The sequence below is a fragment of the Bufo bufo genome, chromosome 11 (genome assembly GCF_905171765.1).
Source record: "Bufo bufo chromosome 11, aBufBuf1.1, whole genome shotgun sequence".
Taxonomy (NCBI): Eukaryota; Metazoa; Chordata; class Amphibia; order Anura; family Bufonidae; genus Bufo; species Bufo bufo.
The window spans coordinates 90,250,280-90,267,353 of NC_053399.1; the positions used below are offsets into that span (position 1 = coordinate 90,250,280).

At 48.9% G+C, this 17,074-nt stretch overlaps 1 protein-coding gene across 1 annotated transcript in view; it reads right to left on the minus strand.

Annotated features, from left to right (window-relative positions):
- Positions 1-326: 326 nt before the first annotated feature.
- The window catches only part of OTUD7B (OTU deubiquitinase 7B), a 42,594-nt gene continuing 25,846 nt past the window's right edge, over positions 327-17,074 (minus strand). The window contains exons 4-11 of the mRNA XM_040412695.1: positions 15,144-15,245; positions 14,943-15,070; positions 14,617-14,729; positions 12,926-13,053; positions 11,318-11,467; positions 6,646-6,763; positions 4,717-4,801; positions 327-4,313 (exon numbers count right to left, since the gene is read on the minus strand). Coding sequence (XP_040268629.1) covers positions 3,018-4,313; positions 4,717-4,801; positions 6,646-6,763; positions 11,318-11,467; positions 12,926-13,053; positions 14,617-14,729; positions 14,943-15,070; positions 15,144-15,245 — 2,120 coding nt within the window. The 3' untranslated portion in view covers positions 327-3,017. The remainder of the gene's footprint in view (positions 4,314-4,716; positions 4,802-6,645; positions 6,764-11,317; positions 11,468-12,925; positions 13,054-14,616; positions 14,730-14,942; positions 15,071-15,143; positions 15,246-17,074) is intronic.

The following is a 17,074-nucleotide window of genomic DNA, read 5'->3' on the forward strand; positions in this document are numbered from 1 at the left end:
TATCAGGAGCCTGGAAAACCCCTTTAAAAGGGATATTTTTTATCTTAAAGTTGACCGAGCATTTCAGATACACTCATGTGGCTGACAGCTATCTCTCCCGACCTTCCCCATGTAAATGTTCCCTCATTAGATTAAATGTCGGGCAAAGCTGCCAATGTGGATAGGACTGAGCTTCTAATGTGAAGAGGCCTACCACTAGGGTGTGCACCACGTCAGGTCCATGTAGTGCAGACCGAGAGGTCACTCCCTTTATCTAGTACCTGGAATTGATAGCTGATGTCAGGACACCAAACACACAAATGAAGGTGACGTGAAGCACAACTGTCTGCTGCGTAATATACTTTATTGAAGGCACTTTAACTAATGACCAACTTTCCATGTAATGATCCCGTCTACCCACTGGGGGGCAGTGGACAAACCCAGACAAGAAATAAACTATGAAATTCTGCAAAATGGTAAAACCTTCGTTTAATGATTTTTATTGCAATCCATTGTAAGTGGCGCCGCTGCTCCAACACAAGAGGTTGTTATTAAAGCTTTTGTCGGGAAAAAAAAAAAGGGGAAGGAGTCAAACACGACATGAGGACAACCTTGCGCTGCCACATTGTGCTCTACAGTTAGAAAGGTTTGTGCAAATACTGCTAAGTTTCAGCGCGTTCCGGCCGTCTCTGCCGATTGTGTCGTCACGTCAGAAGAGAACAGGATCCTAAATATATATATATACTCATATAAATACAACTTTTACAAGTTAGGACAATGTGCAAACAGAAACCAGTGTGATCCTCGCCATCTTCCCGTAAAAACGTCTGTACACTTACACTGGAAGATTTGCATATTTCAACATTCAAAATGCAACATTGCATTAAAAACAAAAAACAAACCCAAAACGTCATCTAGAATGTTAGTACATAGCTGGATGCCATGTAAAAGAAAAAAAAATAAAATACTGTGAAATGAATCCTCCGCCCTCTAAGAGGAGGAGGCGGCCATTTTGTAGACAGAAACTAAGAGCTATACGGGGACATGTAGGGCGTGTCCTCTCACTCCTCAGTGGGTTGGGGGTAGATACAAAAAATGGGGCTATAAATTTCCAAATTTCGATAAAATATAAAAAGAAGAGGCTCTATTCGCATCCTTTGGCTACAGGGCTGAGGAATACTTCAGCGGGACACACCCGACATATCCCTCTATGGTAAAATATATATAATTATTAGATTTTTTTAAACTGTGCCCATCTGCATAGATTACACATTTCTAGAAAGCCCAAAGGAAAACAGGATTTTGGCCTATGATGGATGCATAAGGGCCCGTGGGCACCATCGCCATGTATCCCTGAAGCTCTCTCGGGCACATGCCAAACATTTCCCCAAAAAAAGAGATGTGAACTGAGCCTACAAGTGACGTTTTGGTCTACGAAATGGCCGCGGCGGTGACACACAGGTAAAGCATAGTTAGTTAGAATCAGTAAATGTACTGAGAGAAAGTGCCTTTTTTAAGGTTACAAACTTTGAATTCAGCAGAAAAGAAACATTCAAAAGCATTGCCGAAAATAACCAATTTATGTCGCGGTTGTATTTACAGCGCGTTTCAGAAATGACGAGAGAGGTCAGTGTGTCTGACGGTGGGAACAAATGAGCTGAGATGAAGAAACGCGTCACACGGAAGGCATTTCAGGGATGGAGACAGCGAAACGTTTGACGCTTCTTTCCATCCTCCTCCCACAGGTCACTCCTAAAACTACCAAATATAAAAAATATATTTCTATATAGAACATTAGTCATATTTTATAGAATATTTTTTATATCTATACGTAGTGAGGAAACGGTAGGGGGGGGTGTAACTGTGACATATTTATGTCAAATGTGACATATAAAATGAATGTAATGTACTGGAAATTCCGCTGTATTTAGGGTGTATCGCACACGCGCAGCCGCCCTCCATTCATTTCTATGTGGCCGCCGAAAATAACCAAGCGATGGCTCCATAGAAGTGAATGGAAGTGGTGGCCGCGCACCCATTCATCTCTATGGGGATTCCAAAAATAGCTCTGCTATTTTCGGCGAGCCCATAGGAATGATTGGTGGCCACTACTTTGCTGGCTATCAGATAATGGGGGATATGCCCCAATTGTCTGAGATGGGGAAAAAAAAAAAAAAAAAGGTGACCTCTCAGCCCATCACTGGCAGCAGGGCTGCCCACCTCCGTCATAGTCGTTGGCTGAGCGGTCACATTTCCGTTTCAAAAGGAACCACCAAGCACTGGAACAAGTGCAGAGGGGGGATCCCCAATTTTTTTAAGCTTTTTTTATTTTATTTTTATTTTGCGGACCATACAGTCCCTAATAGCGTTCAACTCTTCCTAGAGTTAATGAATATTTAAAAATCAAAGCAAACATTTGGGGGGGTTGCCATAGCAGCCAGTGAGCTAGCAGCTGACACGTGTAGTGCATTTGAGTACATGGAAGCTGTGATCCCAGTAGCTACAGCGTGCCACATCTACAATCCAGTTTTGCCCTGGTTTATCGTTACCGCCCCTCGTCGGTTTTCTTCCATTTTATTAGACTTAAGAAAACATTTAACGTGGTCATTTTTTTTTGCCTATAAGGAGGGCAGGAGGGCGGCCATGTCTTGTAACCAATTAGGAAAAAAGCGAAAAATAAATCAAGACTGCAAAGCAATGACCATGCAGTAACCGTGATGGATTTATTGTAGAAGGCCCCCCCCTTCCCCAATTATCAATGGATGTTAGTGTCCTAAGAGGGGTTAACGCTTTCCACACCACAATCGGGAATGGCAGTCAACTTAAAGAAACGGAGGGGAAATCGCCTTAAGTGCTGAGGAGGCAAAGTTGTTAGAAAATTACCAAATTTGCATGTTTTTTGTGTGTAATTTAGGAACTAACATGGCGCTTTCCTTGTCCCCTAGAACGTGTACATAAAACACTTGAAGGAAAAGTCTGTAGAAACATATTGCATCCGCCCAGTGCTGCCCCCTGCAGTCCTGGGTATGTGGTGTCCCTCAGAGCCTGTGTATTAACGCCTGTTTTTCTCGCTCTTTCCGCTTCAGTTCCGCTTTGTAACAACACGAACAGTAGTTGCCCGTTTCAGGACGTCCATAAAAATTGCAGTCCGCCTGCTTACACTTGGTCTGCTGGACGTTGTAGTGTGTCCGCGCTTTGCTGCTGTCAGAGGTCACCGCTCTGGACAGGGAAGTGGGGTCTGAGTATTCCTGGTAGCCATTGCTGTGCACAAGGCACACAGTCTGGTCGCCCTCTGCAGGGTAGTCCGGGGGAAGTTCTGACTCTGAGGGAGAAAGCCGACCCAGGTGTGGGGGGCTGGACTGGTACGGATGAGGGCGCGTCTGCATGCAGTGCCGGGGAAGCGTAGCATAGGAGGGCAGATTATTGCAAGAGCCACCTGCTACCTGCCGCCTACTGTCCTGGTAGCTGTGCGGGTGGGAACCGTCTGACAGATTGACAATGGAAGGTCTGGGGATGGTGAACCCCCCAGAATAACTGGAAGGTAACGCGCCTTTAGCATAGTCCATCCCATAATTACTAGTCACTTGGGAATATGTAGGAAGCGAGAGCAGATCGTCGGCCTTGGGTTGCCCCGTGTCTTGCTCTAGTCTCTTTGCCGTGCCGCAGTTCATGAGCGCCTTTTTCTCAGCCTCCCTCTGCTTCTGCTCGGCTATGAACCGGTCGTGGGCATCCGCCATATACTTCTGGATCATTTGCTTCTGGTAAGGCTGGCGGTCACTGGTTTTCAGGAGGCAGGCGAAGATAAACTTGCGTTCCCCTTGCATGGCCGCCCGCAAGATGCTCAGACTCAGTTTGACATCATGACTATATTTGTAAGGATCACCCTGGGCCTTGTCAGTCGCTGACTTGGTGGTGGACTTCTCAGAAGATGTGGAGAGGTCACCTTGTGAGGAATCCTCTTTGCTGCCTTTTCGGCCCTTCAAGGAGCCCCTCTTTTTCTTCTCCAGCGTGTCCCCTTGGCCGTTGCTCATTCCAGATTTCCCGCTCTTGCTGTGCATTAAGCCACCCATGTTTTTCTTCAGTTTACTGCCCAAGGTCTTCCCAAAGCTGCCCAGCTTGTTGGCCACAGAGTCCGCTCGCTTCTTCTCTTTCTCCTTGTCCTTCTCCTTTTTTGACTTCTCTTTCTCCTTGTCTTTTTCCTTCCCGGTTTTGCTGCCCCCATTGCTTGCCGAGCTGCTGCAAACGGACTCTTTGTCAGACTCTCCGGACTCTGCGGCAGACCTGGCATCATCGCCAGCGGATGCGGTTGGGGACTCTGGCTGGGCGAGGGGAGCCTGTTAATAAACAAGAAGATATCAGAATTTGGGAGTAATGCAAAGACCTCCTCTATAATATGGGTGAGAGCTGGGGCCTAACAGACATCACGTCCTTTTGTAGTCTAATTACTACCCCAACAACCTGGGTATCAATGATGACCCCGGGGAGAAATGACACCTGACTGCCTGTTTTGCAGGACCCCCTGTAGTGAAAAGTGTGGGCACGGTCCTTTTCAATACAGCGGTATGTCAAAAAGTCTATTAGCCTACGGTGTCGGCCATGTTTGGTGTACAGGTCTGGATCCTTTCTGGTATATACAGTGAATGTGCACCACATGCGCAGTGTGAACAGAGCCTAATCTGTCATTCTTCTTACAAGACAATATCCCTTTAATGGCGTCTTTAAGCACTCGTCACTCACCTGCATCTCGCACGGCAGTGAAAGCCAGGTGACCGTCATGTAGCTGTGTAGCAAGTTCAACTTGGCTTCCAATGATAACGTGACACTAGAAAAGAGAGGACACCATTTTACATGCACATCTTAGGCTACTTTCACACTTGCGTTGTTTGATTCTGGCAGGCAGTTCCGTTGCCTGAACTGTATGCAAACGCATGGCATTTTTTTCAGGCTGATCAGGCGTTTTTCAGACTGATCAGAATCCTGATCAGTCAGAAAAATGCATTGCAATACCGGATCTGTTTTTCCGGTGTCATCAGGCAAAACGCATCCGGTATTTATTTTTCTCTCATTTTTAAAGGTCTGCGCATGCGCAGACCGGAAGGACGGATCCGGCATTTTGAATGCCGGATCCGGCACTAATGCATTTCTATGGAAAAAAAATGCCGTAGCATGTTACGGTTTTCTCTTTTGCCTGGTCAGTTAAAACGACTGAACTGAAGACGTCCTGATGCAAACTGAACGGATTACTCTCCATTCAGAATGCATGGGGATATGCCTGATCAGTTCTTTTCCGGATTTGAGCCCCTAGGACGGAACTCAGTGCCGGAAAAGAAAAACGCTAATGTGAATGTAGCTGTAACAGTACACTACGGATGTAGCAGAACTGGAAGGCACTGTGAGGACACGTGTCAGTGTTATCTCGTGACAAAAGCCACCGATAACGTCAAACATTAACACTTTCTTGCCATTGTTTACTTAATGTGTTAACCATTCCTTTTAGCTCTGCAACATAAAGCAGCACCAAACGTGTAAGTTCAGGGCCCGAGTTACTAGCCGGCACTTGTCTATGGGCTCTCCTACTAGAAGAGTGCTGACAGAGGCTGCCACGGGCACACCGCACCTCTCTGCTCCTCCGCCCGCTACTTCCTGCCAGCAGCGGGTGCAGAGCAGCAACCCCCAACATGCACAGTGGCTCTACTCCTTTCAGACAGCCCACTGAAGCATGCTGGGAGTTGCCGGCTCCTGGTATATTGAGAGGCACTGCTGTGAGAAGAGACAAGAAGCACAGCTAACACTGGAGGGACATGGTGGACAATGCAGTGATCAAACCAGCCACAAGAGGGCAGCAAAACCAGAGACAGATGCATCTCCAGTAATGACCGGTATGCAAGCACCTAAAGGAGGCTCCCGCCACAACCACACAGCACATGGAGATGTCACCTATTACACAGGGCCTACATGTAGACTATAACTCCCATACGAGCAGAGCCATGTATGGTCCCCTATCACATGGTCGCCATTACAACCAGCCTATATGCATGAAATAGCCGTGTGCAGCAGGAGGAGGAATGAAGATCAGATTACACCCCGGCTAATGAAACATTTATAGGCACAGGAGATAAGGTGACATAATGGAGAGGACGGTGTGTCCTGACCACAGGCACAACGTAATGGACAGAGATCTGCATTCCTCCCCCCGGGCACATGACCAGTAAACGTGAAGAAGAACGTGGCTATTTAAAGGGCACTTCCCCCTGATTTCCATTTTTTCAGGAAGTCTATTCAACCATATTTTTATTCCTGGGAAAATTGGTTGTCACCCAGCTTTCCGGCTAGGTAAGATCCCGAATCCACAGCGAGTGTGAGCGGCAGGGTTCTAGACCTCACTGTGCACCAGACATCAATAATCAATCCGCTCAATGAAGCTAGTATAGCACAGGCTGCATGAGGGCCACAAAACTGTGAGGGAGAGACAACCCCAGCAGCGGCAGGAGCTATCCCTTTAAGAAACCTGTCCACAGGGATGTCAATAAACTATAGAAGACCCTGAGCAACATCAGGCCTCATACAGGACTCTACACGGTGTATACTCTTCCAGGGAGGGGACCTCCATACACATGGCATCGGTACTCCTCCACATGGTACATATTACTCAGGGGCTGCACATACCTGGCCAGGCAGACATTATCCGTGTCATTCTTGCCCCATTCCCAGTCTTTTCCTGGATCGACCGCGAAGTGCACCGGTAGTAACTTGTGCTGAGAGTCCGTCAGGGGGATGAAGGGCGCTGTGTGCAAGGAAAGGAGGGGAGACATGGGTCACAATCTAAGGCAAGGTCTGTTCTTAAAGGTAATGTCTTCTGGATTTACAGACAGAGGGGATATTACTACTGTGATCGGTGCAGAGAAGAGAAGATGCTTTTCAGGTAGGTCAGACACAAGATACAACCCAAAGCCTGAGGCTGCACCACTGAAAGATCCTGATGTCCTTTTCTGATGTGATGGAGATCTTGTGGATTCCAGCCACCAAATAAATACAAATCTCTCTACATGTCCCCCGGCTCTAGTTATGTGTGGGGTCACAATACCGATACCTAGTGGAGTATCAAACTCTCCATACCAAACCAGTACTCAAAACAATCCACAAGTATATAAGTTCCTTCCATAAAATACCTCACGTTCTGTGCCCCCCCTGTATACAGAGTGCCTCGCGCTCTGTGCCCCCCTTGTATACAGAGTGCCTCGCGCTGTGCCCCCCTTGTATACAGAGTGCCTCGCGCTGTGCCCCCCTTGTATACAGAGTGCCTCGCGCTGTGCCCCCCCTGTATACAGAGTGCCTCGCGCTGTGCCCCCCCTGTATACAGAGTGCCTCGCGCTGTGCCCCCCCTGTATACAGAGTGCCTCGCGCTGTGCCCCCCTTGTATACAGAGTGCCTCGCGCTGTGCCCCCCTTGTATACAGAGTGCCTCGCGCTGTGCCCCCCCCTGTATACAGAGTGCCTCGCGCTGTGCCCCCCCTGTATACAGAGTGCCTCGCGCTGTGCCCCCCTTGTATACAGAGTGCCTCGCGCTGTGCCCCCCTTGTATACAGAGTGCCTCGCATTCTGTGCCCCCCTGTATACAGAGTGCCTCGCCCTCTTTGCCCCCCTGTATACAGAGTGCCTCGCGCTGTGTGCCCCCCCTGTATACAGAGTGCCTCGCGTTCTGTGCCCCCCCTGTATACAGAGTGCCTCGCGTTCTGTGCCCCCCTGTATATAGTGTCTCGTGTTCTGTGCCCCCCTGTATATAGTGCCTCGTGTTCTGTGCCCCCCTGTATATAGTGCCTCGTGTTCTGTGCCCCCCTGTATATAGTGCCTCGTGTTCTGTGCCCCCCTGTATATAGTGCCTCGTGTTCTGTGCCCCCCTGTATATAGTGCCTCGTGTTCTGTGCCCCCCTGTATATAGTGCCTCGTGTTCTGTGCCCCCCTGTATATAGTGCCTCGTGTTCTGTGCCCCCCTGTATATAGTGCCTCGTGTTCTGTGCCCCCCTGTATATAGTGCCTCGTGTTCTGTGCCCCCCTGTATATAGTGCCTCGTGTTCTGTGCCCTCCTGTATATAGTGCCTCGTGTTCTGTGCCCCCCTGTATATAGTGCCTCGTGTTCTGTGCCCCCCTGTATATAGTGCCTCGTGTTCTGTGCCCTCCTGTATATAGTGCCTCGTGTTCTGTGCCCCCCTGTATATAGTGCCTCGTGTTCTCTGCCCTCCTGTATATAGTGTCTCGTGTTCTGCGCCCCCCCTGTATACAGAGTGCCTCGTGTTCTCTGCCCTCCTGTATATAGTGCCTCGTGTTCTCTGCCCTCCTGTATATAGTGCCTTGTGTTCTGTGCCCCCCTGTATATAGTGCCTCGTGTTCTCTGCCCTCCTGTATATAGTGCCTTGTGTTCTGTGCCCCCCTGTATATAGTGCCTCGTGTTCTCTGCCCTCCTGTATATAGTGCCTCGTGTTCTCTGCCCTCCTGTATATAGTGCCTCGTGTTCTCTGCCCTCCTGTATATAGTGCCTTGTGTTCTGTGCCCCCCTGTATATAGTGCCTCGTGTTCTGTGCCCCCCTGTATATAGTGCCTCGTGTTCTGTGCCCTCCTGTATATAGTGCCTCGTGTTCTGTGCCCTCCTGTATATAGTGCCTCGTGTTCTGTGCCCCCCTGTATATAGTGCCTCGTGTTCTCTGCCCTCCTGTATATAGTGCCTCGTGTTCTCTGCCCTCCTGTATATAGTGCCTCGTGTTCTCTGCCCTCCTGTATATAGTGCCTTGTGTCCTGTGCCCCCCTGTATATAGTGCCTTGTGTCCTGTGCCCCCCTGTATATAGTGCCTCGTGTTCTGTGCCCCCCCTGTATATAGTGTCTCCTGTCCTGTGCCCCCCTGTATATAGTGTCTCGTGTTCTCTGCCCTCCTGTATATAGTGCCTCGTGTTCTGTGCCCTCCTGTATATAGTGCCTCGTGTTCTCTGCCCTCCTGTATATAGTGCCTTGTGTCCTGTGCCCCCCTGTATATAGTGCCTCGTGTTCTCTGCCCTCCTGTATATAGTGCCTTGTGTCCTGTGCCCCCCTGTATATAGTGCCTCGTGTTCTGTGCCCCCCCTGTATATAGTGTCTCCTGTCCTGTGCCCCCCTGTATATAGTGCCTCGTGTTCTCTGCCCTCCTGTATATAGTGCCTTGTGTCCTGTGCCCCCCTGTATATAGTGCCTCGTGTTCTCTGCCCTCCTGTATATAGTGCCTTGTGTCCTGTGCCCCCCTGTATATAGTGCCTCGTGTTCTGTGCCCCCCCTGTATATAGTGTCTCCTGTCCTGTGCCCCCCTGTATATAGTGTCTCGTGTTCTGTGCCCTCCTGTATATAGTGCCTCGTGTTCTGTGCCCTCCTGTATATAGTGCCTCGTGTTCTGTGCCCTCCTGTATATAGTGCCTCGTGTTCTGTGCCCTCCTGTATATAGTGCCTCCTGTCCTGTGCCCCCCTGTATATAGTGTCTCCTGTCCTGTGCCCCCCTGTATATAGTGTCTCCTGTCCTGTGCCCCCCTGTATATAGTGTCTCCTGTCCTGTGCCCCCCTGTATATAGTGTCTCGTGTTCTGTGCCCCCTGTATATAGTGTCTCGTGTTCTGTGCCCCCCTGTATACAGTGCCTCGTGTTCTGAACCCTCCTGTATATAGTGTCTACTGTCCTGTGCCTCCTATATACAGCACAAACACAGTGTATAACACTCCCCCGTCTCCAGCCCCACAATGTCATGCAGTGATGCAGACCTGGTCTCTTCTGGCCAGGTCTGCCCCTGCAGAGCGTTGCATCACCCAAATTACAGAAAAGTGCTGAATGGCAGGGAAGTAATGGTTCCCTTGTCCTGTCAGTGCTGCCAGGTGAATCAACTCAGTCACTGGGTGGCCGGGAGAAGAGGACTGAAACCCAGGTGACTACCGGCAGGGCTGGCAACGTGAGAAGCGCTGGGTAATGCTCCCCTAGTAGTGAAATACTGACAATGTCAGCACTGAACCGGTAGATGCATCGTAGTATCAAAATTGTACCAATATTTTGAGGCATCGTGCGACCCTACTCTGCAGGAGGTCCCTATGACAGCTCTGTGTCCGAGTGACCAGATCTCAGTGTAGAAGCAAGGTAGTACAAAATGGTTTTCACATTCTTAAAGGATAACTGTCATATTTTTATTTGCTAGTTTATTACAGCTAGGCATGTATACCTGGGTTAGCCTGTCAATGATTGTCAAAAGATCTGTATTTACCTTATAATAACAGCTTTTCTTAATGTCCCCTGTCCCTTTCCACTGCTCCCTTAAAAGACTGTTGCTATGGCTTGTCTGTCTTCCCTTTAGTGTAAACAGAAGACGGAGGGGCGGTCCTTCACACTGCAGGCCTGCATTAGGCTTCAGAGTGAGGAGGCGTGTCTCTCAGTAATCCAATCTGATTGGCTGGCAGGGAGCTGCTGGTTACAGCAAGTGTGTATGGGAAGTAAAGGAAGGCAGTTTTGGCCTCGGAGAACTGGCAGAGGAGCCATCTTGAGAAGATCCTCATATTGTAAACGTTTAAACAGCCGTAACTAAGGGAAAAACTCAAGGAAAACTGTGGTATGTGAAGAAACTAAAGATCGCTTTATGCATAATGATGCTGCAGCAGTAACATATGCTAAAATAGATTTTTTTTTATGAAAACATGAAAGTTACCCTTTAAAAGGGGCATTCCAAGACATTTCCTGTGTGGACCAAACTACTGTCAAACTAAAAAGACTTTGCGCCAGATTTATCATCCGCTCAAGTCAAAATAATGGAGTGAAAAAGTCGCAAATTTTTGCGCAATCGCTAAAACTGCGCAAAAATTGGCGACTTTTATTGGCTCTGCTCGCCAGTTTTCTGAACGTGGGCGGGTTTTCTTATGTAAATGAATCTCTAGACAGATTTACTATTGCGACAATTTAAAAAAAGTCACAGAAAATTGGGCAATTTCACTCCAGTGAGGACCATGCTTATCTTATGCGACTTTTTAATAAAACACGCGACTTTTTTGTAAAGACGTGCGACTTTTCAGAAGCCGCTTACTGAAGGATAAACTACTACCGTCAAGCACATTTATCACAGTATTAAAGGACCATAATCACTTATCAATGAGAGTTATGGGAAGTGTAGCAGGACCTGCTTTGCTTCTATAGTCCTGACCCGATTTGACCTTCACATTTAGGTCAGACGAGATCGGAGAGGCCCCATTCCAGAGACAGGTGAGGCTCCCAGAGGTGTGACCTGTGGATATGCCACAGATGTCTGAGATAGGAATACTTGTTGCATGCATAACAGGCCTGGACCATACCTTGATCCTTGCTCAGGTCCCCATGTTCCATGGATACGAGGGCAGAGAAGTGGGCTTGATCGTACGCCAGGACAAGCGGTGAGCTGTGGCACTTGTTAGGTGGAACCTCCAGGGGAAGGTAGATTCCTCCAAATGGGATGGGGGCAAACGCTGGAAGTAAAAGGAACAGCAGGTAAGTCTCAGCCTGATCCTACTACCTACAGAACATGTTCCCGTAAAGAGAATGACTGCTGGGTCAGACTACACAGAGTTTGTAGTCTGTAACCATGGAGACACAATCTGCCTAGGAGCTGGAGACATGACAGCTGTTCTGTGGCTAAAGTGTGAACGTTATCTACAGGGTGGGGAATGGATAGCTTTTGGCATGAGGGAGCTGCTGATAATTCATATTGCAGATATCCTAATTCAGTTCCTGTACCTGCGTAGGGCCCATTGGGTCACATTGCTGGTGTCAGTCTGGAGAAGGGCGAGAACAAAACCAATGACACCGCGGACACCAGTCAGACTATAGTGTCGGCTGAGCGGATGCTACATAGAGCACAGTCATAATGGATTCTCCCCCTACTGGCAAATAAACTACTCGGCCATTTCTGACTTCTCCTGTCTACACAGGTGACATATTGGATGACCACCGCGGCTGGCAGCTTTCCATCCACACGGATCAGGCTGTCGAAGACGCCATGAACTCCTCTCCACGACTGCATCTTTTGTGGCCCCATTGAACTGAATGGGTCCGCATCCGAGCCACCAAAACTGCGGCCGTGGCTCGGATGCGGACCAAACAACGGCCGTGTGCATGAGGCCTAAGATGAATATTGTAAACAAAATGATGAAAGGGGTTTTCTCTCTCCTACCCATTCCTACACTGGGCAGGGAGAGACGCTGCTGCTTGCGGGGTGAAACCTTCCGTGTTGTGTAGAGGTCCCACTCCAATTAATAGGAAATACTTGGTGGGCAACGGACGGATGCCTTGGCGACCCACTGAGCATGCAACAGGGTCCCTCCAGGCCCAGAGACAAAGAGGGGCAGGACAACCCCTTTAATCAGTCTGGTAAGAATGGGTTAATCGTCAGGATTATGTGCCAGGCAGTTCGGCTTCGGTACCCAGGTACTAGTAAGCTTGCTTCCCTCAAAACTGGAAACGTTACTGGTGCTTCTGGGTTTTCTAATCTGATAATGCGATCCGGACGCTGGTAAACATCTGAGTCACGGCATTAATAAACGTCACTCATCTTCCGCTAAAAAAAAGACCCCCAGATGGAACAAATAGAGTGCACTATGGAAACATGTGCTGTTTTTGCAACACCCATGGGGGGGGGGTGTTAATAGATGTAATGAAGCAAAGAGAGGAACGAACAGCGCACGGACAACAGAGGGTGACCGGGCGATAGCTCTGGTAGAACCATGTAGAGATGGCACAGCGTCCCCTTGTAATCCAAGTAATGGGTATGGTGGTGAAGAGGGGCAATCTAGTCTAATAGCTGGATCACCCTCCTGGCTCTACGTACATCGCATTTATCAATGGGGGGGAGCAGACTGGATGGAAAAGAGAAATAAGGGATTTAACATCAGGGAATGGGACAGATAGTGATGTTAGGACAGAGGTACCTTCTCCTCCTGAGTCTCGGAGCATGGTGTCCGCCACCACCACAATGGGCCTCTTGAGTACATGAGCGAGGACAAAGACGTGGAACTCCTCCAGGCTCTCGTACACCGGCTCCTCCGAGCTCTCCACACTGCAAGACAATCACATCACTAATGATACCGAGGTTCAAAGACGGGTTACTTGGAGGTCTTCTGGGTCCTCCAAAGTCCGATATTTCAAAGGAGACCTTTGTGTTGAAGCCAAAGCTCCATAGTGACATCCACCCAGATAGTTAGGTTGTCTAATTCCCATGGTCAATACAGTCTATGGTGCTGCTACTGGAGGGCCACCATGCACCTTTGGCTGTTCACTAAAGGGCTGAAATAGGAATTAATAAGGCCATCCTAAATGCAACGGACTCTGACAAGTCCCCTGGAAGGTCACTTTAAAGGCCCCTATACATATCAGGTTACCGTTGCTCAAAGCCGCCAATTTCAGCAGGGGTGGCTATTGATTGTGTATGGGGGGCACACTGACTGACAGCAGATGCTGGGAAAAAAGATCGGGCGAAGTAAAGCCCTTTGGTTTTTGCAGGAGATAAGCTGCCACCAGAGCTGTCCGACGATGGCTTTCTCCTCACTTGCCACTGAAAACACATGCATGCTCAGCAGAACTTGGCCACGGACCTCCGGCAGGCTGTTCCGTCGGGTGAACAGCCTGCCGGATGCGTCCCCATTGACTATAATGGGTGCGGAGTTCCGGTGAGGCACGGCGAGAGGCTGCAGGAATAAATGTCGGACATGTCGTAGTTTTATTCCGGCAGCCTCTTGCCGTGCCTCGCCAGAACTTGGCCTCCGCCCCCATTATAGTCAATGGGGACAGAGCGGCAGTCGCATACGGCAGGCTGTTCACCCGACGGGACAGCCTACTGGAGGTCAGTGCCGCTGCCCACCAGTGTGAAAGTAGCCTTAGAGTAAATGTGGGTGGGTGAGTTGGGGGGAGCAGCCGATTGCTACTGAAGGTGCACAGTCCTCCTCTAGAATAAACATGCATGCTCAGCTGGGAGTGCATGTGTTTTCAGTAGGAGGAGGGAAAGTTTTTGCCCAGGGGGATCTCAGGGATTAGCAACATAAATCGCTTTTTGTTCCTAAAACAGTCCCACGTCTTGTCCATGTGCTGTGTTTGGTATCCCATGAATGGGATGGGATAAGCTGCAATACCAGACACGGCCCATATAAAAAAGTGGTGCTGTTTCCTACTCCAGACAATCCCCTTTTAATGGCTGGTCAGAGCTCTCGGCTATATGACAGTACTCCAGGTATTAACTCCGTCAGGTGATATTTTATACAGGTGCAGAGGTCACAATGACTTGGCCGGGCTCCTGGTCTGAAGAAATCTACTGAGGTTCGCACCTTCTCCTAAGTTGTGAGAAAGGAGAGACCATTTGGCCGAGTCCTGTGGTGAAGCCCCGGGAATGACCTGCGACTCGGCAGCAGGAGGAAGGAACTCACTCCCAGCCCCAGAATAAACAAGCGGCTTCACTGCAGAGCTCTGAAGAAGACTTCTAAGTGGGTACCCCGACCCCAGCAGATTAACCCCGTCCTTCACTGAGGCTGGAAAGTGGTCACCAAATGTATGTATGGTTCCTGTCAGCACCAAACTAGTGGGGGGACAATAGGCACAAACCCCCTTCCATGTGATGGTCACTACTTACCCTCCACAATTTGAGCCATTGGTTCCATAATGCATCCTCGGCTCACTGGACGCAAGTTTTATTAACTCATTCCACTCCTTCTGCCATTCCTCTTCTGTGTACACAAGGCCGGACTGCAAGAGAATGACTGCATTAAAGAGGGGGCCTTCCCTCGACATTCCCTACCCGAAAAAAGTGCTTGACCGTCGGTACAACCGTGGACTGCTGCAGAACCTCTGCCTGAAGAGGACAGGAGAGCCCCAATCACATGCTGTCAGGATTATTCCTGATGAGGTTCTGCAGCAGCCGAGGGCTGAGTTCTGCCATGTGCTCACTGTGCCTCATACCTCTTTATTCTGCATCGTCTGCTGGAATCGCCATCTCCGCTTCAACGCTTCCTTCTCTGCGCCTTTCTCCATCATGGTGTACAGAGACTTGCGCAGCATGAGGTCCCGGTCGTGAAAGCCCCACATCCCTGAAATAACATGGCGTGTTAGACGTTCCTCAAGGCCATCATCCTCCCACCCACGTTCCTAACCATGGCTTACCAAGGGAGGCAGCATGCAACAAGCAGTTTCCATCACCCGTCGTTGCCAATGGAAGAAGCCTCTGGTAAGACGGGTCGACTTGCGCCCACCAATTGAGACGACCTGCGGAGGGACAAGGTAAGATGCTTTAATACCGCCATCACAAGATGTGCCCACCACACAATGAACATATGGTGCCCAGGGAGTGGGTGAAGAGAAGTCTAGTTACATGACCTGCCCATTTGGTCACCATACTGGAGAACACGGGGGGAGCCAATGTCAGAGTCTAACCCATGTCTTCAGTGCCACCGTCATGCCCTGATGTGCTAGCTGGTTAAGGGTGCAGTAGGTGTATTAGGGAGGGTGCCAGAACGATCCTGAGATGTGTCCAGGAAGACTGGGGGACACACCTTGTATCTGCTCCACAGAAGAAATTATTCACATCCAGGAGCAGAAGGCACAGGACGGTGAAGCAGAGTTACAACTAGAGGCCTCCAGTGCAGAAGAGACAATGGCTCCACACAAATACCGTCAATACATCTGCTGCCAAGTGGACGAGATCCAGCGAGAAGGACAAGAAGTACATGCAGAGGCGCGTTAACCCCTTCTGCCACCTCACTAAAGTAAATCCCCCCTCCCCCAAATCCTAACAGAGACTTGCTAACAATCAGCCTCTCCAGTGCCCACGCAGTGTACAGCAGATATGGAGGGCGATGAGAGCAGGGAGCGTCTGCAGGGAGGGAGCAAAGCAACGGAGGCATCAACTAAAGTGTAAAAATGGCTGATTACGTCTGCAAGTCCATGTCTGGAGCACAAACTGCTGAGCTAAAAAGTGCCATACTGTGCAGACCGGGAACATGGGCATTCAACCTACCGTTAATTATTTAGCAAGTGATCCATTTCAATATATACTCTAGATAACTGCATTTATTCAGAGCTGAAATCTTCCAGCAACCACCAGCAGAATAGTGAGTGCAGCTCTGGAGTATAATACAGGATGTAACTCAGGATCAGTACAGGATAAGTAATGTATGTACACAGTGACTGCACCAGCAGAATAGTGAGTGCAGCTCTGGAGTATAATACAGGATGTAACTCAGGATCAGTACAGGATGAGTAATGTATGTGCACAGTGACTGCACCAGCAGAATAGTGAGTGCAGCTCTGGAGTATAATACAGGATGTAACTCAGGATCAGTACAGGATAAGTAATGTATGTACACAGTGACTCCACCAGCAGAATAGTGAGTGCAGCTCTGGAGTATAATACAGGATGTAACTCAGGATCAGTACAGGATAAGTAATGTATGTACACGGTGACTGCACCAGCAGAATAGTGAGTGCAGCTCTGGAGTATAATACAGGATGTAACTCAGGATCAGTACAGGATGAGTAATGTATGTACACAGTGACTGCACCAGCAGAATAGTGAGTGCAGCTGTGGAGTATAATACAGGATGTAACTCAGGATCAGTACAGGATGAGTAATGTATGTACACAGTGACTGCACCAGCAGAATAGTGAGTGCAGCTGTGGAGTATAATACAGGATGTAACTCAGGATCAGTGCAGGATAAGTAATGTATGTACACAGTGACTGCACCAGCAGAATAGTGAGTGCAGCTCTGGAGTATAATACAGGATGTAACTCAGGATCAGTACAGGATAAGTAATGTATGTACACAGTGACTGCACCAGCAGAATAGTGAGTGCAGCTCTGGAGTATAATACAGGATGTAACTCAGGATCAGTACAGGATAAGTAATGTATGTACACAGTGACTGCACCAGCAGAATAGTGAGTGCAGCTCTGGAGTATAATACAGGATGTAACTCAGGATCAGTACAGGATAAGTAATGTATGTGCACAGTGACTGCACCAGAAGAATAGTGAGTGCAGCTGTGGAGTATAATACAGGATGTAACTCAGGATCAGTACAGGATAAGTAATGTA